This window comes from Heterodontus francisci, chromosome 1, assembly GCF_036365525.1.
Source record: "Heterodontus francisci isolate sHetFra1 chromosome 1, sHetFra1.hap1, whole genome shotgun sequence".
NCBI classification, from domain to species: Eukaryota; Metazoa; Chordata; class Chondrichthyes; order Heterodontiformes; family Heterodontidae; genus Heterodontus; species Heterodontus francisci.
Window position 1 is genome coordinate 125,061,364 of NC_090371.1, and position 24,133 is coordinate 125,085,496.

Sequence of the window (24,133 nt, forward strand, 5' to 3'; positions counted from 1 at the left end):
TTCCCCCAATTTAGAACTTTTACTCCTGTTTTATCTTTGTCCTTTTCCATAATTATGCTAAAACTAACTGTATTATGGTCACCCACTGCTGCTTTATCCACTTGACCAGCTTCATTACCGAAGACTAAATCTAGAATTGCACCCCCTCTCAATATCCTTTTGAAAGAGTTGTTGAAAATTGCTTCAACCACATTCTAATAATTTTTTTTCAATTTTGTGATTATTGTAAATTTTGTGCCTTCTGTTGCCATCTTGCTGACCAACGGAAACATATCTGTTGTTATACATCCTGGTCGAGGGCTAACCTACTAGAGGCGTTTTCTTCAGTGGAACAAAACCCTTACCTCTCAACTCTGTTCATAACTGTAACCCTCTGCTCCCTGGTAACAACATCCTAGCGAATAAAGGCGGCTGCTTTTCCATTACTTTAATATCCTTTATATAACAGTGTGCCCGAAACTGCATATAACATGCTTTATTGCAGCCTCAAATCTGGTACACATTTAACATGATAAATCTATGATTTTATTTGCCATCTTCTCCTTTTCCATTTAGTCTGAGTAAGATCCTTGTTATCGTGCTAAATTTACTTCAACCAACCAAGTACCCTTGTCCTCAACTTTTTGTGTACTCAACCTGATTCATATTGTGGTTACCTTCTCCCAAATGTTTCTCTATTCTTGCGTCACCTATGTATTTCACTTCATTACCCAGAATCTGGTCATGTTGTACTTCTTTCCTTGTTGGAATATCAATTTATTGAATGAGAAGATGGTCCTGAATTCATTTCAAAAACCCTCCCTTTTCATCACAACTATTTTCCCCACATGGATAATTAAAATCTTCTACAACTGTAACTCAGTTGTTTATATATGCTCTTCTAATTTGTCATCAGATATCATTCTAAGTTTAATTTCTGCTATGGCAATGTATAATATACTTCCAGTGGTGTGACTGATCCCGTGTTATTTAGTTGAATTCAAAGGGATTCTCTTTGGATCACTTTTCTATTAAATCCTTATGCATTAGTGCTACGGCATCATCTACAATTAATATCACCACCAACGTCACTTTTTTTTCCCTATCTCCCCTAAAGGTTTGATATGCAGGGATATTTAATTACAAATTCTGACCCCAACTGCACTTAATGCTTGAATATTACAATTTTCTACTTTAATCAGTTACTCTAGTTCCCTAGTTTTGTTTCTTAAACTCTGCATTAGTATCAATAAATCTATTCTGTTGCTAGAAGGGCAGTGAGGTGGGATTTCTGACTCTCAATCTGGCCTAGTGTTGATCCAGCCTCAAAAACCTGGGAATTGGGTCATTTACATAAAGCTGGCAGGCACCAACATAAATTATGGCAATCCTTTGGTATCTCCCTTGTATTGAGTTGGGAAGGGGTGCAGGTGGATGAGTGCCTTGAATATTGAAGCAGTTCCTGTTCCTTCGGGAGTTGAGGAAGGTGGACCATTTTGGCTGAAGATTTAAAGCTAAAAAAAATGCTGGCAGTTTCTTGAGTTTTCGTAATAGAAATTGATTGATAAACTGGCATGAGCGCCAACTTCCATATTTGCATTATGCAGGAATAGATTCCCCTGGTTTGCAGGAAAGATGATGGTGGCAGAAAAAGACATAATCCTGCAGTCTTGCCACTTCCAATGACATTGGGAGGGAAGGGGCTCGGGGTAACTAGCAGCTACTCCCTCCCATCAGAATTTTTAACAGTGGGTAGAAATAATTGGAGATTCAATGGAACCAGGGTCCTGCCCTAATTTCTGCCCCTGCAGCTCCACTCCACCTCATCCCACTCACCTTCACTGAATTTTGATAGACTGAACAGGGAATGTGTAGGATATTGATGAGGAATATGTGATCTAGGGCTAGGAGCGTGTGGAGAGCATATGATGGAGGGAGTATTTGCATGAGAACTGAACATTTTGTTATGCTGAAATTAGATTGATTAAAGATCAACTGGTTGTAAGATGGAGACTGCAAAGTTTGGGGAGTTAACAGTTTTTAAACAAGCTGCAGGGTAGAATGAATTATTTTATCTAACCTATCTAATTGTGTTTGGTCGGCATGCAAAATATTTGTCTGACATAATAAAAAGTCACTTAAATTTTCGAAATAATGAGGCTGAGTTCTGCATTTAAGCAGTGATTGGCCAATACTGGTATTTTAGAGAACGTAACTGTAAACGTCCACTTGGCAGAAATTCTCTCAGTTAATGCATTGTATTACTTGAATTTTTATCTGGTTATATTCATAATTATTCCAAAATTACTAAAAAAATTCTATTTCTTTTACAGAAAATTGATGCTCAAGCTATTGAAGAATTCTACGGTCTGACTTCAGACATTTCAAAAAACTCAGAGTCTGGATATATTTTATTTTATCAATCAAGAGAGTAAATTGTAAAGTACTGGTTTGAATAATCAGATAGATGAATAGTTAGCCAGTCCAAAAGTGCTCAGACCATTGCCAACTAATGATTAGGACATGCATTGTCCTTTCAGGGCCCTTTTGTATAGGGCATCAGAACCGGATTTACGATCATACTCCGGGCATTTGTAGGCTACTGGCAAATGTGTGATCTTATGAAAGAGTTCTGTAAGTCAGAGTAGCTTTGGCAGGGAAATATCCAGTCAAAATACTAACAAAAGTAATGCAAGTACGCATGCAAGACTGAATAAGTATTTTCCTAATACATGACAGTAAAGCAATAACAATGGTAGTATTCCAGATTTTGCTCACTGAGGTGTACTTTCGTTTACTGAACCCAAATACTATTTATCTTGCTAATATTAGACCTTGGTTTTAGAGGAGGTTGGGGAAGAGAGAAGATAAATTGCCTCTATACCATGTTGAAGTGGGAGTTTGCCTAATCTAGAATGACTGTTAATTCACTGGATTGTGGAACAGAATTAATTGTATTCTGTTTGATAATGTGTTTTTCTCTCAATGGAAATGTAACTGCAAATATTATTGCACACTGCTTCACAACGTGATTTGTTTTCTTCATGTTAAAGGCCCTTTAATGGCAGACTGGCATATAGCGGGAGTGTGTCACAGAAAATGAAACTTGATTAGTTTGATTTTTTTTTAGCAACTAAATGATTATATTTTCTGTTATTTGCATGTGTAGTAAGGTCCTGTCTGCTGAAAGATCAAGAGAGTGGGAACAAGTCTTGGACATTATTTTATCCTGATGTGCAGTGAAATCATTTTCAAGCAAAATTTGAACCTCATGAACAGTCACTTTTAAATGATGCAGTATCATATTTGGCTGTAGTCTAATGGTTTAGGCTTATATTCTATAGGTGGCTTCCCATTATAGCTGGATAGTACTAAAGGATTATGTTGATCATTGTTAACGATCAAGTATATTGTGGTTTTTTGGGATGTTATCTAGTGTCTCATTTTAATCATATCCTATTTATGGGAAAATGTATTGGATGGAATAGTATGGCATTACTGCTAGAGATTTATGAATTATAGTATCTGGTCTTTGACAAAGTGAGTAGATGTTAGCTGGCATAAATAACTTTTAAAAAGGAACAAAAAAAATTCAACAAAAATGCTTAGTCACCTAACTGAAGCCAAATTCTGTACACTTTCAGTTGAAAACATTGGGTGCTTGATACAGTAGGTCAGTTTTAAAGTATATATTCTCTTATATTTAAATTATGGTTTATATTGTGCAGTCAAATGAAAGCTTAACTTAAAATCTAATGATTAATACTTTCTATTTGCAAATTTGATACTCTCACTTTTTAAAATCTTTACAAAGTATTTACTGTTCTCTTATTTACTTTGTTTCTAAATTAAGGTTGCTAGTTGTAATCAGTAGTCCACATCAGACTGATCTGGTATAAAAGGATTGTGTCCTACTCAAGATATCTTCAATTTTAAAACCGTAAACTGTGTCATATCTTCCTTCTGTCTCCTCCCCCTCCAAAAGTTGTCTTGGTTATTGGTTACTTATGCTGTTAAAAATGTGTTTGTTTACACTTAATGATGAACTTCCAAAGTAAGAACTAACATTTTATAATAGCAAAATTCAAGGAAGCTTAGTGGAAAAGAGAAAACTTCAACAGATTCTTCCTTTCAGCTTTTACATAGAAAGAAGTGGAGTGTTGCACAGCAGAAGAAAAACACCTAGAGACAATGTTCCTTACAAACGCTGTACAGCCTTGGTTGTACATTTTAAATTGTACAGTTATTGCCTTTATGAAAGTTCTAACAAATGTTGGTTTCAGTTGCGTTTGAAGTGAATCTGATCAATAGCCTGAGGTCTGGCCTCTAAGATTTTTCTGTGATCAAATTATCCTTGGTTCCAATTCATTTGAGTCCTACTTTAAGATCTGTTTTATATATTAACTTCTTACTTATGACAACATCTGTAGCACTTGCTTATATTTCCTAGCAATGCTGCACTGTTTTTATAAAGTCTGCTTTAAGTTCAACAAAAAGGTCTGCTTGACCATTTTAATTTGCCAGGAAAAAAATCCATGAAGATTAAAATTACCTCTTTTGATCCTCCATGCAGTGAGACTACAGTCATTAAATCAGCTTGCTAATGCAAATCCTGTAAACATAGGAAGATGTGATCAACTGAAGATTTGTTGCCCTTGGAACTTACCTAAAGGATTTCCTGAAGCTATCTCCTTGGGTGTAAAAAGTTTTTCTGAATGCCTTGCAGGAATTATCAAGGCAATGTCTTTTCCAGCATTGGTGTCAGTAGATATTACAAGTTCCTTGCGAATACTGGCCAAGATTCCTGGACTGTTTGCTGTATAAATTAACCAAAGCTGGTGGGATCTGTCCACAGTTTAGACTTTCATTGAATGGGACATATGACAAAAGAGCATTTATGCACATTGTGTCCTAGTCACAATTTGATTTGATTGGAATTTCTACACCCTCTTAACTAGGCCTAGTCATAGAGTCTCTGCTAAGTCTCCATGAATATAGTGAATATTTTTAAGTTTATCTGTCTCTCCTATTCATCTATTAAGACTTCAACAAAGATCATCTGGCATAATTGAGATCAGTTTGTCTTGGTCTTATTTGAGCCTGATGAACTGTATAGTCTGACTAACTTCAGAATACTCTCTCTGGATTCAGCTGTTGTTAACTTCCCTTTGTCTTACCATAATTAGGCTAAATATTAGACCCAGCCAATAACACACAACAATCTTGTGGTCCTCAGATGAACATTGTCTTATCAGATGGTTGGATGATGGAGATTGTAAGATGTCTGTGCCTTACATTTCAGATGCCCCTCTTCATGCTCCCAAAGATTCAAGTCATTTTCTTGGGATTCACATTGTTAATTCCAGGAAATTTTGAGCGTAGAAGTGTATTTCCAGACCAGGAAACTCCAGTTCAGTTTCTAAGAAGATTCCAGTCCTCTCTGGATTTATGAAAATTGAACTCCTTTGTTCTGAAGGAATGTTCAAGATAGCATTATTTTGCACAAGTTATTTTGGAGCTGCTTAGTGGCTGTGCACTTCCAGGATTTGAGAAGGTCAGAGAAGCAAGTGTTTCTGACCTTGGGCGGAGGAGAAAAAAGAACAAAAGATAAGTGCTCCTGCACTTGGATCTTAAAAACTTCCTGCACCACTGAAATTACTTGACCCTCAATGTCCAGGAATAACATACCAACAAGTACTGTTTTGTTTTACTCCTGGCTCACTCTCTCTCTCGCTCACACACAGGGTGGTCTTCCTTTAGTTTAGATCATTCACTCATGGTAGTTACTGCTAAAGATTGCATGGGCAGCTGTTAAGCAGATTTGGTTTTTTTTTGGAAAGCCCAAGCTATCTACCATAGCAAATTCATCCTTCTTGATTTTTGCATTACATTGATTTCTCAGCCCCTATTTTGTGATAGCGTTATTTATTTGGGACAACAGTAACTAACCCTCGTTTGGGGGTAATCGCAAATGTCTAATATTCCAGAATGCCTATCAACCAGAAGCTAGTAAGTGCCTTAAAATGGCCTTCGGGCACATGTATTAAATGGACGATGTTTAGACACAATACTATAATCTCTTCCCCACCCTCCTTTCCTTCCCTGTCTCTCTTTCCCCTGCCCCCGCCCCCCCTCCCCCCCCTCAAAAAAAAAGTCTTGTCCTCACTGAATAAGGGCATAGATGGAATTTGGAACAACCACAGATGGTATAGCATGCAAACCGGATCAAACTATGTACATTATTGAGAATAAAAGAACTAGCAACAATTCAGTTTGAGCTTGGAAAAATGCCAGTGTCGTGAGCAGGACTGTCAGTGACACTGAGCAAGGCAAAACTTTCTCATTAGTCAACAATTTTGCAGTTATAACTGTAGTCATGATTCTTTGTTCAACATGGTTCAAGGATGATGCCTATAACTAATTGATTTTGCATTGTGAAATAATACTCCTGTTGGGAATTGAAACCGTATTGGGCCGTTCAGCCTATTCTACCATTCAATTTGATCATGGCTGATCTATATTTCAACTCTATCCATCTTTGCTCCATCTCCCTTGATACCCGTGCCCAACCAAAAAGTTATTTCTTTTGGTCTTAGAAATTCTGATTGATCAAGCATCAAGCCTTTTTTGGTGGTGGTTTTGGGGGGGCGGGGGGGAAGAATCAAGAGTTTGATTTCCACTTCCGTTCTGCATTTGAAAAGCTTCCTGATTTCACTTCCAAATGGCCTAGCTCTAATTTTAAAATTATGCCCCCTTGTTCTGGATTTCCCCCACCATAAGAAATATTTTTATCTGTGTCTACCTAGTCAAATCCCTGTATTGTTTTAAAACCTCGACTTCGATAGTTCTTCACCCTTTGAAACTGTAGGGAATGGGAAAGTTGATACAACCTATCATCATTTAACCCTTTAAGCTCTGGTGAATCTACACTGCAGCTGTCACTCTATCTCTGATAGATTCCAGTAACCTGCTCATGGCAGATGTTAAACCTTTACAGGTCTGTAGTTACACGGGTTTTCCCTCCCTCCTTAAGTAAAGGAATGATATTTTAATTTTTCAATCCAAAGGCACAATTTTTGTATCCAGAGAGCTTTGGAAAATTGTGACTAATCAATCTGCAATTTCTTCCCTTTTTAATACCTTGAGGTAAAAACCATCAGGTTCTGGAGCTTTTCTTTTCTAAAGTCCTATTATTTTCTCTATTAAATTAAATCTACTCAGTTTCTCCCTTTGACTTATTTTTAATTTTCCTTGTATAGCTTCTATTTTAACCTCTTCCTCCACTGTATGAGAAAATGTAAAGTACTAATTTTAACAAGTTAACCATTTCCATATTGTCCATTATAGTCTTGCCTACATCTCCTTTCAGTAGCCCATATTTCCCTTTACCACTCTTTTTTTTAATATATTAAAAACATTTACTGTTGACTTTGACATCCCATGCAAGTTTTTTTTCATATTTTTCCCCACCTTTTTATTGCTTTATTTGTATCCTTGTTGATTTTTATAGCTCTCTGATGTTCTGGAAATTGAATAAGTGGGAGTACCCAGAAACTGACCTCTATAATCTATTAGAAAAAATGATTATTGGCATTCTGTTGCAGAAGCCATAACTGTTGAGCACCACCTTTCAGTGTTCAGCTGGTCGTCTGGTGCAGTAAGTTGCTTTTTTTTTTAATGTCAAGTGTGGTTAAGCACAGCATTATTAGTATCTTTTCACCTCATGTCTCCCCCCCAATCCAATTCAGAAAATCTTGGTTCTCAGGCCTTCCTATTCTGAGCATCATTTAATCATTCCAGTTCCTGTACAAATGGAACACACTGTTTCTGATACACTATCATATCAGGCGCTGCATCAGCCCACATTTGAGGGTGCAGCTGTTGAGAGGACCAAACTGAGTCGGCATGCTTTCCTCTGTGACGGGGACCATTTCTATTATCTTAAAACTTTCCGTTTTAAAACCCACAATGGAAAAGGGTTCTTTCACAGGTGTCAAAATCTCAATGACAACCTTTTGAGGTGTGACTTTTCAGTTATCCTGTGTGTTGCTACTTACTAGCTCTGCCTCAACAACTCTTGAGAATTGATGTGATTACTGTTTACATCTCATCCAAAAGGACAGAGGTTTAGCATACAAGCATGTCTGCTGATTCAGCTAATGATCCCATGGTACTTAGAAAAACAGTTCTCTCGCAATCATGGCCAACATATTTTCCCTCAACCAGTATCTTAAAAACAAGTGTCCCTTCATCTTGTTGCTATTTGTGGAATATTGCAGGTAGACAGACAAGCTGCTGTTTTGTTGTAAATCTAGTGCCTGTATATCTATGATGTGCTATATAAAGGCAAACATTTTTCAAGTTTTTTTAAAAATCAGATTCATTATTGAACATAATGGTTACATTAGTAAAAGTCACTGAGTAATTTAGATCATTTCACCAACAGCTAATGTTCAATTTTAATTATATATTGGTAAACTTATCTGATTTTATGTAAACCTTTTCAGTTATGTGTATTCTTAGATTTAAGATTGCTTCCTTCAGCAGACTATTGGTAAACTTTGCCTTGCTTTGAGATTCGAGAAAAGCTTGTCGTGACACTGTGACCCTGGTTTTCTGTGGAATTCTTCCACTCTCCTACTGTAACTTCAGGAGATCAGAGGAAATCCTGGAGAAATGGCACTTTCAGCAATTGCTGCTATGTCTACGGGGGTTCCGCCAAGCTTATAGCATGAGATTCGGAGAATTTGTTTGCAAATTCAGGGCTCATAACTTTAGTCTCTTGCAAGTTTCACTTGCCTTAGGAAATAACTGCTGCAATCGTACCAGTGACAACATAATGCCTCCCACTGAAAGAAATCATAATTTTGATGTGCACATTGTGATAGTATTTTATGTTAGTAAAAGAACAGACATTTGTCAGACAGAATTTGTTTCCTATGAAGATCAGCAAATTGAGTTGTGGAATGTATCTCCACATATACCATTCCCTCGCTGATGGAAAAAACTATCAGAAAATTTGAACCTGTTTTACTTGTGTAATGGTCACATTGTTAGCTAAAATATGATGGTTTTTTTCTCTGCACAGTATCGAGAAGGCAACCAATTGGAGTGACTTGCTAATTGTGTTGGTTAGACAGTTCAAACTGACAGGTGCACTAGTCTGATGCTGAACTTTTGAGTTCATGCCTCCTGTGTTTTTTCTCAGTTTGATGTAAATATTTGTACCTGGAGGATGAAATCTGTCTTGATGCTGCCTGTAATTGGAATTAAAGATTGGACCAGGATGAGGCTTTGCAGTGAGGTGGGGTGAAATGTCCAAGCAGGATGGCCACACATGGTGCAAAGTTTATAGAGGAAGACTACCTGTTGGTGTATTTTACCCAGTTGAATGACTGACTGACTGAGTATTCATTTGCATTTATCATTGAACAATTTCAAAGAATGAAGTAGACTATATCTGTGGTGGATAATTTAACCTTGGGCAGTGTGTGCTGTATAAATATTTAGCTATTGTCTGGCGAAGTACACTGAGCACTAGGGATATGCTGAATCCTAAACAATAAGAATTTCCCTGCCAGCAGATCATTTGCACTATCAACATTTTTTTAAAGCAAATATTATAAATTGAGGATGGCTCTTGCCAAAAGTCTTGCTCAGGTTCAGCTGAAAATGTCAGATGACATTGTGAACAAACAATGGGGGCGGGGCGGGGCGGGGCGTGGGGTGGCGGCGAAGGAAAAAATGAATGTTGGCCACTTACGGCAATAATCTATCAATCAACGTGTGATTCGATTTCGTCAATATGAAAAGCAAAATAATCACAGGACAATACTGTTCATTTCCTCTGCGTTCAAAATATTTCTGGAGTATTTATGTAGTCTTCACACATTGCAAAATAAGTTAGGAAGCCAATTCAAGTAACTCAAAACTAAGGTACTGTATTAGAAGTTGAAGGAGGATTTGCAAAGGTTGTTTACTGAAGTGTTGGATGAACCTGCAAAGTATTTCTGACCACTGGGACTATGGAGCATCTCAATTGCTTTTTTTTTGAAACCTTTGTTTCATAACCTGTTGCTTTGTGAGTTTACATGCAGGGATGTAGGAGCAGCCTGTGGACTTTAAGCGCTAGTTAATTTTAACATTGGTATCTTGTGATTATATTTCTTCCCTCCCCCCCCCCCCCCACACACACACCCAGGAACACTGGTCAAGGCCGATGGCCATGTTTCCTCCATTTACATGTAGCTAATGTGTGACTGTCTACAGGTCTACCAAACAATGGGTGGGGAGGAAGGCAACAAGTGTAGGTTACTACTTTCGAAGACTGTTTTGATATTTAAATTTGTACCTACATCTGTGCCTACCTGTACTGAGGAAACTTGTGCTTATGTTTTATAAATTTATTTTGGTTATAATCAAAATCATGCCAGTTTAAAAAAAAAAAAATGTTTTTACCATACATTCCAGCTACTGATTGATTCGGTAAAGTCTGGTCACGAATCACAAAGGTTTTGCACTCATCACTCACATGATTAGGCTTTCCGATGCGAGGACACTGGTAATCAGTGTGGTTTTCAGCTGTTTATACATCCACTGCCTTCCCTTTAGTAAAGTATTTTTGTCCATTAAATTGTTTATTTGGAGTTACGAGAAATAAGGAAGTTACTCAGCTCATCCTCCAGTCTTCCTTACCAGTAACTTTTCTGCTAGCATTTCACCTTTTGAGGTATTTGGGGTTTAAGTAGATTATTGCATTCAGCTGTTTGTGCCACAATGTATTTTTTTTTTTATAAAAGTCCTTTCCTTTCAAATGCGGGCAGTTTTGCTATTTATTATATCTCATTGTTTAAAATTGGAGCATTATGACGTAACTCAGAACAGTTGTCATTGTAAAAATGGGCTAGTGCAATTGTGAATGAAATGACGCAAGGTACATTTAGAAGGAATAAAGTGATTAGATTTAGTGCTGTCAGTTCAAATAACTGTTTCAATGTTTTGTATCTGCACCCTTACTAGCAATAATCTAGTTTCTATATGTGGTGCCATGACTTGTAAAATTGCCTTCCAGTCAACATACATTGCGGTTTTTAAACTGTGTATTCCTTTTGAGTGTTGAAGCAGGACACTGATTGAAAAAGATTATCAGGTTGGCCATTTACTGGCGAGTTACCTTTACTGTATACACATTTTAATTGATCTATAATACTGCTGACATTGTTGCAATAACAAACTAAATGTCAACATGTAAATTTGCTTTTTCTTTTATGGCTGGTCAATGATTTTTTTTTTAAACCGGAACGTAAATGAACTGAGGTTGATTCAGTATGATTTTTAGCACATCCCTGTATGTGGCATTCAATGCACACCTTGGGAACCTTTTTCTGTCCTAGTTTGCACACCTTGATACAAATAAATGCTGCAAAAGTCAATATTTTCACGGTACTATTTGTCTCAGCATGATGGAGTATATTTTTCTACATTGTCACAACCATTGAATTGAAGAAACTAACACAATTTCTTTCTGGCCAGATGTAATATTGCTGTAAATGTTTTTGTTCGACAGTAATCAATTTGCAATGTATACATAGTTCTATATATTTCTTGCATTGGTATTGTAAGCAGCAGAAATTTACAGAAACCAACTACTGACAAATGAAAATGGGTATGGTGTGAAAGATACAAAGCCTTTTCAGTGTTGAGAGGGTTAAATATACACAATCTACTTTGCGATTCTGTTAGATGCTGTAAGAATTAATTGCAGGGTTAGAGATTTAAGAGGTGCCAAAACTAGACTTCAGTGGATATGTATTGGAAAGGATTTCTTTCAGGTTGCCTTAAGTGGTTAAAACAGCAGTGCGATATCCAACGTGGGTTTGACATTGTAATCTGCTTTAGTGAAATTACATCAACATGCTCAAATGTCAGATTAGCTTTGTATACACTTAAATCTAATATAATCCTTGGATCACTTTGGAAAAGTTAATGAACATATATATATTATAAATACTTCAAGAAACATTGTTAAATTGGCATTCCAAATGTGATATAGTACCAACAGATAAATTATGCATTCAAGATAACTTCAGACATATACACAAGGGCAATAATATTGTAAACCTGGTCAGCATAATGAATAATTTCTCATAATCTTAGTCTGTCTTTTTTTTTGTTTCATTGTTATATTTGGTTCAATCAGCATTGAAATCTGAGTGAATAAATGTGTATCAATAGAAAGCAGGTTACATGTAAAACTTCCAAGATATCAACATTTGGCTTGCAAACCTGAACTTGGAAGGGGGAGGGGGGGTAAATTTTTAAATATTAGCGTACCTGTGTATGTATATCCACTCAATTTGATTTTAAATGTAATATGCCCGTTTAAATGGGGGATGGTAACAGTGGATGCATACAGAACTTGTTCATAATCTGTATTTTGTTCAATAAAATCTAATAAACTAGTGTGATTTATTTCCTTTAGATCTCATTATGAAATGTTAAAACAAATACTTTAATTTAAACTTTATCATTAAGCAATTGGCAGCAAGTTGTCAAAAGTTGCTTGCTATATATTTTAATATCATTCTTTGAATAAGGGTGGTGCTAGGAAGGCTAGCATTATTTGGCTGTCCCAAGCTGCCCTGAGAAAGTGATGGGCTGCCATCTTGAATTGCTGCAGTCTGTGTAATGTTTCCACAGTGTTTTTACATATGGAGTTCCAAGATTTTGACCTAGGGACTATGAAGGAACGGTAATATGTCGAAATCAGGATGGTGTGTGAATTGGAGGAGAACTTGCAGGTTACGGTGTTCCCCTGCAAATGCTGCCCTTGTCCTGATGGGGATCGAGGTCACTGGTTTGTGGGAGGTACAAACATCTGTTATACTGTCTGATTCTCCTTGTGCTTAAATTTTATGACAATTTAAAATACTACACTGGAATCCTGCTATAACATGGGTCAAATCACAAGACCATCTTACAGGTAAGACCCCATTATAATGAGGTCCTTTCAAAAACGCTAAGGCAGTAGCCAGAATAATATACCAATCGAAATGAAGGTAATTAATTCAAATAAAGTTTATTAACAGAAATGGGAATATACATGAAGCATGCTCTTGTATGCCTTGCAATGTTAGAGACTGATTACAGAGGGCTTTGAAGCAGAAAGCTTGCCTTGTTTCTCTTCGGCTAAGAATTGTGTAATCAGTGGTGGAAAACACAGAATTAAAAATCGGAGATAAACAATGTCCAGTTTGGGCTAACTTATCCAAAATGTAAACTGTTCATTTTATTCTCCAAGAAAGTTGAGCAATTATTAAAGTTTTTTTTCTTCAATTCATTTTCAACAGCAACAAAACAATCCTGAGAACTTAAACCATGATGTCACTGAACCTCTGCCCTGCCCAGTCAAGTTTTGGGTTTAGCAACAAGGTGTGAATGTTGCATTGGAAATCGCACAGGCTGATAACAGACCACGGCTGGATCAGCATTAGAAAAGTCTGCCGTAGAGCCAAATAGATGATACAAATGCAATAGGAAGATGTCCCTTTCCTGTTATTTTAACTTTTAACATGGCTACTTTTGTGGGGAGTTTTCTTTGTGATGACAATGGCCAGAGTGAGTACGTACTCAGATTTGCCCAGTTATAGGAGCCACATCACTCCTACCACTGCTGCTGCCCAGCTTGGTGGAAATCAGTGACATTCTGAGAGGCCACAGTTAAAGATTCTTTATCAACCTGTTTAAGGTGCCAAACCAGTTGGCATCCAGTCATGGTTTGCACAGATTAATTTGAAAGCCTTGCTTGAAGCTCCATGGTGATTACACACACTCTCCATTTAGAAATTCTCGCAATTCTCTGCCCCACCAATCCACCAGTGATTGAGTTGGATTTTTCCATTCTCCCTGCTATTGAGGGGTGTGTATGGGACATATCACTCAACACCTGGCTAAGTTGCTGATGCACCTCTAGCATTCTGCTTGTCAACGATAGCCTGCTGGGTTCAGCATCTGTGTGCAGCTGAGCAGAGTTGGTTAGAGAGCATGAAAACAGACTAGCAGCTAGCATTATAGGAATCGCATAGTTTTCTATGGACATATAAATAGTAAAATGAGGAGTGGGGCCAATTAGGGACCATCAAGGGGATTTACACATGGAGGCAGAGGGCATAGCTGAGGTATTAAATTAATACTTTGTATCTGTCTTTACCAAGGAAGAAGATGCAACCCAGGCAATGGTGAAAGAGGAGGTAATTCAGACACTAGAAGTGTTTAAAATTGATATAATTGTTATATAATTATATAATAAAATTGTTAAAATTGCCTGTACTTAAAGTGGATAAAGCACCAGGACTGGATGAGATGCAGCCAAAGATACTGAGGGAAGTGAGGGTGGAAATCACGGAGGCACTAGCCATAATTTTTCAGTCTTCCTTAGACTCGGGGGGTGGTGCCAGAGGACTGGAGAATTATAAACGTTACACCCTTGTTCAAAGAAGGATGTAAAGATAAGCACAGCAACTACAGGCCAGTCAGTTTAACTTCGGAAGTGGGGAAACTTCTAGAAAAAATAATTTGGGACAAAATTAATAGTCACGTGGACAAATGCAGGTTAATTAAGGAAAGCCAGCATTGATTTCTTAAACATGATTTTCCCTTAACTAACTTGCTGGAGTTTTTTGAGAAGGCAGATCAGTATCCAAAGATGCACCCATCACTTTGGCTAGCGCTCTGATATCCAAGTATCCTGAGTGTTTTGACAAGATCGGCAGTTTTCAGGGACATGGAATGCACTTGAGAAAGGATGCCGTAACACTGATCTATCACGCAAGTGCAGCATCCACATGCAGGCAAAGTTGAAAGTCGAGGTGGACAAAGTGGGAACAGATGGGATAATTTGGAAGGTACAAGAGCATACGGATTGGTCCAGCTCAATTACGTGTGTCGGCAAGAAGGACGGGTCATTCTGAATCTGCATGGATCCGAGACGTTTGAACAAAGCGCTAAAGTGTTGTCCACATTGAATCCCTACTTTTAGAAGAGCTCAATCTGAAATTTGCAGGAGCAAAGTTCTTTCCAAAACTTGATGCAAAACATGAGTATTGGTCAGTACATCTGGCAGAGAAGTCCCAGGAGCTGACTATATGTTTCGTGCCCCATTTGGTTGTTGTTGCTTCCAACGGCTTCTTTTGGGGCTCTCCGTTAGTCAAGATCTTTTTCAAGCGCCTATGGATCATATCACCCGTACAGTACCGGATGCATATGCACTGCAAATGACAGCTGTTGTGGGAAAGACAAAGCAGAAGCATGATTGAAATTTACATCTGCTGATGCAAGTGTAATCCTGTTTTTTTTTTTGGGAAGTATGCAGTATGTCTAAGACAGCAAAAGATCAGTACTGCTTTAAGAACAAGCCAGCCTCCGATGTTAGCAGGAGTTATAGAGAATGTGCATTCTGATTGCCATTGGATACAACCTGACAGCGAAGAACCAACCAATTTCAGCTAGTGCGCCCTGGTTGCTTGGACACAGCCACTCAAACTAAGGATCGAGATACAATGTTGCAATTATTTTTTGAATTTTTTTAGTGGAGACAGTCTGTCCTAACAGACAGCTAGACCAGCATAAAGGAACATCTCTGATCATTTAAACTGAAAGAAGGGAAGTTAGATTCTGACAATCTTTTATCCCTCAAAAATTCTAAAGCCAAAATGATTCATTGAAAAGTGTTTGCGAGTGGTTGATCTACAATGGTCATCGCTGGAGGGACGAGGAGTTGAAGCTTCGAATGTTGGACATTGTGATTATTCCCATCGGACGGCTGCGAGGACTTCAAGCAACCTTGGACTGTTCGCATTGGAAGATTTCACTTTGGCAGGAGCATAAATCTGCACGGACTTTTATCGTATTTACTATTTTTAAAAATGTTGTTTATATCTCAACTAAATTCTTAAACACTAATTAAATAGTTAATTTGTTCAGCTAAAGACACCTGGTTTGGTTTGCCTTTTTTAAAAAATTCATTCATGGGATGTGGGCGACGCTGGCCAGGCCAGCATTTATTGCCCATCCCTAATTGCCCTTGAGAAGGTGGTGGTGAGCTGCCTTCTTGAACCGCTGCAGTCCATTTGGGGTAGGTATACCCACAGTGCTGTTAAGAAGGGAGTTCCAGGATTTTGACCCAGCGACAGTGAAAATACGGCGATATAGTTCCAAGTCAGGATGGTGTGAGACTTGGAGGGGAATTTGCAGGTGGTGGTGTTCCCATGTATTTGCTGCCCTTGTCCTTCTAGTTGGTAGAGGTCGCTGGTTTGGAAGGTGCTGTCTAAGGAGCCTTGGTGCATTGCTGCAGTGCATCTTGTAGATGGTACACACTGCTGCCACTGTGCGTCGGTGGTGGAGGGAGTGAATGTTTGTGGATGGGGTGCTGATCATGCGGGCTGCTTTGTCCTGGATGGTGTCGAGCTTCTTGAGTGTTGTTGGAGCTCCACCCATCCAGGCAAGTGGAGAGTATTCCATCACACTCCTTACTTGTGCCTTGTAGATGGTGGACAGGATTTGGAGAGTCAGGAGGTGAGTTACTCGCCTCAGGATTCCCAGCCTCTGACCTGCTCTTGTATCCACAGTATTTATATGGCTACTCCAGTTCAGTTTCTGGTTAATGGTAGCCCCTAGGATGTTAATAGTGGGGGATTCAGCGATGGTAATGCTGTTGAATGTCAGGGGGAGATGGTCATTGCCTGGCACTTGTGTGGCGCAAATGTTACTTGCCACTTATCAGCCCCAGCCTGGATATTGTCCAGGTCTTGCTGCATTTCTACACGGACTGCTTCAGTATCTGAGGAGTCACGAATGGTGCTGAACATTGTGCAATCATCCGCGAACATCCCCACTTCTGACCTTTTATGATGGAAGGAAGGTCATTGATGAAGCAGCTGAAGATGGTTGGGCCTAGGACACTACCCTGAGGAACTCCTGCAGTGATGTCCTGGAGCTCAGATGAATGACCTTCAACAACCACAACCATCTTCCTTTGCGCTAGGTATGACTCCAGCCAGCAGCCAGTTTTCCCCATAATTCCCATTGATCTCAGTTTTGCTAGGGCTCCTTGATGCCATACTCGGTCAAATGCTGCCTTGATGTTAAGGGCAGTCATAGTCATACTCACCTCACCTCTTGAGTTCAGCCCTTTTGTCCATGTTTGAACAAAGGCTGTAATGAGGTCAGGAGCTGAGTGGCCCTGGCGGAACCCAAACTGAGCATCACTGAGCAGATTATTGCTAAGCAAGTGCCGCTTGATGGCACTGTTGATGACACCTTCCATCACTTTACTGATGACTGTGAGTAGGCTGATGGGGCGGTAATTGGCCGGGTTGGATTTGTCCTGCTTTTTGTGTACAGGACATACCTGGACAGTTTTCCACATTGCAGGGTAGATGCCAGTGTTGGAACAGCTTGGCTAGGGGCGCGACAAGTTCTGGAGCACAGGTCTTCAGTACTATTGCCGGAATATGGGTAAGGCCCATAGCCTCATCTGGGGGTTAATAGATGATTCAATTCGGCTGCGCATTTCTTTAATTTGGAAAGTTTAAAGTTATATGTTAGGTGATCTGTGGCGGGACAGGTCTGAATTGACTGCGTTTCTCCCGCCGCAATCAGAATCATATATTTTGATTGGGAGCTTTGTCTTGAGCGGTCAGTTGTAACACAAGCGGTACGTAAAGAAGGGCTGCTGTTCAGTCACAAATGCAACATTAACATGCAGTAAATCTTATGGAACCTGGGATTCTTCCCACCCATCTCTAGGAATCCTATTGACAAATTCCGAAGTGCCCCATGCCACACGTGGGGTAAGGGTCCCTATATATTGGCCCCTGCTTGTAAACGCTGTCAACGTAGGTATGTGGGTTGAGCAGGCAAAATAGAAACTCTACAGATGGGTATAGCAGCTTTCTTAGCAGTTCGATTGGAAGACTCTTAAACAAGGTGAATTGTTGTGAAAAGGGGAAAACAACTGCAAATGTTGGAAATCTGCACTAAAAACTAGAAAATATTGGACATACGCAGACCTGTCAATATCTGGGCAGACAACAGACCAATAATGTGTCAGGCTTTATCCTATCTGAAAAGAAAAAAATAAAGCTGAAGCGGATTAAGAACACACACATTTATATATTAGATATCTATCTCCCGGGGGACGGGGGAGGTGTTCTTCGCCCTCCTTCCGTTTGCCAAAAAATTAATTCCTTCTCTGACAATCTCGAATGGGGTAGGGGTAGGGCCTGTAATCGTTGCAGGAACGTTATGTACCTTTTGATTAATAGCAAAGAAAAACGTTTGGAAAATGTTAATGAAATCGTCGTTTAAGTCCTATCTGCATTGTTCATTTACCACCTAGGCTGATGAATTCCTTCATCTTAAACAAGTTGCCAACTGACAGTAATAATTGCACAGACTACTCAACTTCGATAACCTATTCACTGCCGGCTCCCTCAAGATTTACTTTGAGTTATAGCAACACACACACTAAAAACCGAAGATACAATGAAAAATCACAGCATTCTTGAAAATGGCACTATATTTTACAGTATATATGGAAAAGTGCAATTACTTTAACGATGATTCGAACTTCACACCCACCAGGTTATCTTCCCCATTCGAATCATCTGGCCAGATTCCTAAATCTGGCACGTGACTGACTATTCAGCTGTAGGAGGATGCAGGCACTGGGAGCGCGCATTTCCGGTTGGCTTTTGTAGCTGCTGCCCCATAGCAACTGTCTAATACACAGCCTCCAGGTAAGTGTTTATTAACGGCGTCTTCAAATGGTATGTCATCTCATGAAGGTGGCAAATATACAATGAAATGTTTACAGGGAATTAATATACAGTTCACACGGCAGAGGCTCACCGCTGCTTTTAGCAAAATCAGAACCGCTCCAGTTCTGCACTCATGTTGGCCATCGGGTAACTTGGCTCGAAAACCAGACTTTAGTGGACCTAACTTGCCAATGTAGTGGAACAGTTGTTTTTAAGAATTTGGTTAATTGGTGCTTCACAATTCGTTGGACACCGCGGAGATACTTGCTCCCAGAGTTTTAAGGTCTGGCTTCCGAAACGTGTTGAAGTGACCGCGACTTCATTTTTAACAGAAGAAAAATGCTGGAAACACTCAGCAAGACCGACAAAATATTTGGGGATATCGACGCTGCAACATAAGTTGATGCAGTGACATGGACATTAGAAATTAGGGGATAACATACAGGATTAAAAATTGTTAGGAGAAAACAGAGAATAGGAGTTAAGGGCTGCTTTACAAAGTGGTTGTTTTTGGGTAGTGGTATCCCTGAGGGTTCAGTTCTTGGACCATTTATGTACATTTGTATATATCCAAATTTTGCATATAGACCTAGAGGGTGTGGTGTTCAAATTTGTAAATGATACCAAGATAGGAGATATAGCTGGTAGCTCTTTCAGAGAGCTGGCATAGGCAGGATGGGCTGAATGGTCTTCTGTATTGGATGATTCTAGTCCTGTCACATCCAGTCATGAATGGTGGTGGATAATTAAACAACTAATGGGAGGAGGAGGCTCCACTAACATCACCATTCTCAATGAATTGGGAGCCCAGCACATCAGTGCAAAAAACAAGGCTGAAGCATTTGTGACCATCTTCAGCCAGAACTGCCGAGTCAGTGATCCGTTTCTGCCTCCTCCTGAGGCTCCCAGCATCACCGCTTGTCAGCTAATTTAATTCACTTCACATGATATCAAGAAGTGGCTGAACACACTAGATACAGCAAAAGCTGTGGGCCCTGACAACATCCTGGCTGTCGTACTGAAGACCAGTGCTCCAGAACTAGCCACACAGCCAGCCAAGCTGTTCCAGTACAGGTCTAACACTGGCATCTAACTGACGATGTGGAAAACTGTCCAGGAATGTCCTGTCCACAAAAAGCAGGATAAATTCAATCTGGCCAATGACTGCCCTATCAGTCTACTCTCCGTCATCAACAAAGTAATAGAAGGTGTCATTGACAGTGGTATCAAGCGATACTTACTCAGCAATAACCTGCTCAGCAATGTGCAGTTTGGGTTCTGCCAGGACCACATAGTTCTAGCTCTCATTACAGCCTTGGTCCAAACATGGACAGAAGAGCTGCATTCCAGAGGTGAGGTGAGAACGACTGCCCCTGACATCAAGGCAGTATTTGATGGAGTGTGGCGTCAAAGAGCCCTAGCAAAATTTGATGTCAATAGGAATCGGGGAAAACTGTCCACTGGTTGGAGCTATACCTGGCACAAAGGAAGATGATTGTGGTTGTTGGAGGCCAATCATTTCAGCCCCAGGACATTGCTGCAGAAGTTCCTCAAGGTAGTGTCCTAAGTCCAACCATCTTCGGCAATGACCTTCCTTCAATCAAGGTCAGAAGTGGGATGTTTGCTGATGATTGCACAATGTTCAGCACCATTCACAACTCCTCAGATACTGAAGCAGTCCGTGTAGAAATGCAGCAAGACTAGGACAACATTCAGGCTTGAGCTGCTAAGAGGCAAATACCGTTCACGCCTCACAAGTGCCAGGCAATGACCATCTCAAACAAGAGAGAATCCAACCATCTCCCCTTGATGTTCAAAGACACTACCATCGCTAAAACCACATTGACATCCTGGGGGCTACCATTGCCCAGAAACTTAGCTGGAGCAGCCACATTAATAGTGTGGCTACAAGAGCAAGTCAGAGGCTGGAAATTCTGCAGCGAGTAACTCCTTTCCTGACTCCCAAAGCCTGACCACCATTTAAAAAGCACAAGTGAGGAATGTGATGGAGTAATCTCCACTTGCCTGGATGAGTGCAGCTCCAACAACACTCGAAGCTCGACACCATCCAGGACAAAGCAGCCAAGCCTCCTTTGGCAGCGCCTTCCAGACCTCTATCACCTAGAAAGACGAGCAGCCGACGCATGGGAATACCAGTACCTGCAAGTTCCTCTCCAAGTCTCACATCATCCTGACTTGGAACTATATCATAGTTTCTTCACTGTCACTGGGTCAAAATCCTGGAACTCCCTCCCTAACAGCACTGTGGGTGTACCTACCCCACATGGACTGCAGCAGTTCAGGAAGGTGCCTCACCACCACCTTTTTGAAGTGCAATGGGCGACCATCCAATTTCCTCCTGAAGTTATTGTCTCTGCTTCCACTACCCTTGGGGGCAGTGAGTTTCTGGTCATTACCACTCGCTATGTTTAAAAAAAGTTCTTCCTCATATTCCCCCTGCATCTCTTGCCCAAAAGCTTCAATCTGTGTCCTAGTCCTTGAACCATTAGTTAATGGGAATGGTTTTTCCTTGACTACCTTATCTAAACTTGTCATAATCTCATGCACCTCTATCAAATCTCCCCTCAACGTCCTTTGTTCCAAAGAGATCAACCTCAGCTTCTCCAGCCTAACCCTGTAGCTGAAGTCCCTCATCCCTGGAACCATTCTGGTAAATCTCCTCTGCACCCTCTCAAGGCCTTCACATTCTTCCTAAAGTGTGGTGACCAGAACTGGATGCAATACTCCAGTTGGGGCCTAACCAGAGCTTTATAAAGGTTCAGCATAACTTCCCTGCTTTCATACTCAATGCCTCTAGTTGTGAAGCCCAAGGTCCCATATGCTTTACTAGCCACTCTCTCAATATGTCCTGCCACCTTCAAAGATCGATGCACTTGCAGCCCCAGGTCCCTCTGTTCCTGCGCACTCTAGAACTGTGCCATTATGTATATATTGCCTCCCCCATTCCTTCTGCCAAAATGCCTCACCTCACGCTTGTCAGCATTAAATTGCATCTGTCACCTGCCTGCCCATTCTGATAGCCTATCTATGTCCTGATGCAGGCGATTCATATCATCCTCACTGTTGGACACACCTCTAAGTTTGGTATCATCGGCAAATTTTGAGATTCTACTCTGTATTCCAAGATCCTAGTCATTTACATATAGCAAAAAAACAGTGGTCCTCGAGTATGAAAAACAACCATTTACTACAACTCGCTGTTTTCTGTCCTCAAGCCAATTTTTTATCCAATTGGATAAATACCCTCCTATTCCATGAGCCTCAATTTTGTCAACCAGCCTTTTATGTGGTACCTTATCAAATGCCTTCCTAATTTCCATGTAAACAACATTCACTGCATGCCCCTCATCAATCTTCTCTGTTACCTCATCAAAAAAATTCTTAGATTAGTCAAGAATGAGCTGTCTTTTACAAATCCATGGTGGCCATCCTTAATTAGCTCAAACCTCGCTAAGTGTCTGTTGATTTCTTCTCTAATTTTTGTTTCCCAAACCTTATCCACCACTGATATTAAACTAACTGGCCTGTAATTGTTAGGACTGGCCTTACACCCTTTCTTGAATAAGGGTGTCACATTTGTCACTCTCTAATCCTCTGGCACCTCCCCGTATCCAAGGAAGATTGGTAGATTATTGCAAGCCCTTCTGCTATCTCCACCCCCAGTTCCTTTAGCAACCTGAGATGCAAGCTGTCCGGACTAGGTGATTTATCTACCCTAAGCATGGTCAGCCTTTCTAGTACATTTCTCCGCCCCCCACCCTCAATTTTTACCCTAACCATTGCCTCTAGCCTCTCTGCTTCCCCTGATATTTTGTTAGATTACACTTCCTTATTGAACACTGATACAAGGCACTCATTAAGTATATTAGCCTTGCCCTGCGCCTCTAAGCATCTATTACCCTCTTTGTCCCTAATAGGCTCCAATCCACCTCTTGCTGCCAGCTTACTATTTACATGCCGATAGAAGATTTTTGGGTTCCATTTTACGTTTGCCATTTTATTTTCATATTCTCTCTTTGCCAGTCTTATTTTCCTTTTCACCTCCCCTCTCAACTTATTGTATATGGCCTGGTTCTCCCTTTAAGAATTCACCTGACTTGCATCATCAATTTTTCTTATTATTCACTACTGAAATGAATTTTATTTTGGTCTGAAATATATTCCATTGTTGCAACCATGTGTAGTAATTTTCAGTTTAAGGAATTTTACAACCTCTTGGAAATTTCAATTTACCTACAGAAGGCTAAAAAACAATCATATGAGCATTAGTTTGTTGGATTCAACAATTGACCTTCAAAATATGAATACACCATTTCAGGGTTGTACAACCTGGGCCACTGTTGCAGCTGCTTCTGTGATTTGGAACAGCTAAGAAAAATAAACCAATAGGTAGATGCGTAGAAAATGTGTCACCGGTCTGTTTGACTGATGTTTTACTGCACAAATGTGCTACGGTTTTGCTTATGTTCCTGTATGAAGGATTTTCCGCACATGTATGGGATGCCATTTCTATGGAGTGGAATTTTGTTTTATTTCATGCCATCGGAATCCAACATTTACAGGCAAGATGTTGTATTTGTTACAAGTGGAGTAAAGCTTCTCGCTTTGTCTCAATAACATGCCTGAAGAATGCCGTCTGATATAGCATTGTGACCTTTCTGTTTCCCTCATCAATTATCCGTATGGTCTCTGAGATAATGTGACATTCGGGGCAAGTTTGTGTAATGTATGGGTGCTATGAAACTGGGTGGTGACTGCCTAAACCCATTATCATCGCAATAGTTTGATCCAGACTCAGAATCCAACATTTCACCAGGAAATCTTTTTGAAATTATAGGTTAGTTTGCAATTGTTATAGCAGACTAAACAGTCGTTTGACTTCAACTATTTGGGAATCTACCACTTTTTAACTTAGACAATCACATTTACAGAGAGAAGTAAAAACTTACAGGACCAGTACCAGTTACTGGACAGTAACTTTTGGTAGCTGATCTAAGTTAGAATGATACGAAACAGAAAATGCTGGAAATACTCAATAGGTCTGGCAGCAACTGTGGAGAGAAAAACAGTTAACATTTCAAGTCTGTGACCTTTCATCAGAACTGGCAAAAGTTAGAAATGTAATAGGTTATGAGCAAGTGAAAGGGGGGATGGGGGGGGTGGGGTTGGAAAAAGAATGAAAGAGAAGGTCTATGATGGGGCGGAGGGCAGGAGACATTAAATGACAAAAGGTTTCATGGTACAAAGCCAAGGGGAGTGGTAATGGGTGGTACTGACCTGGAACTTGCTGCCCATGAGGATGGTGGAAGCGGAGA

The 24,133-nt window shown here is 39.9% G+C and overlaps 1 protein-coding gene across 4 annotated transcripts in view; it reads left to right on the forward strand.

Moving 5' to 3' along the window:
- Window positions 1–10,770, forward strand: part of usp46 (ubiquitin specific peptidase 46) — a 93,247-nt gene extending 82,477 nt beyond the window's left edge. For 3 of the 4 annotated variants that reach the window (XM_068035426.1, XM_068035444.1, XM_068035435.1), the window contains one exon: window positions 2,313–10,770. In XM_068035426.1, the coding sequence (XP_067891527.1) occupies window positions 2,313–2,414 (102 nt within the window). In that variant the 3' untranslated portion in view covers window positions 2,415–10,770. The remainder of the gene's footprint in view (window positions 1–2,312) is intronic. The other variant, XR_010975361.1, reaches the window with a different exon arrangement.
- Window positions 10,771–24,133: the final 13,363 nt, after the last annotated feature.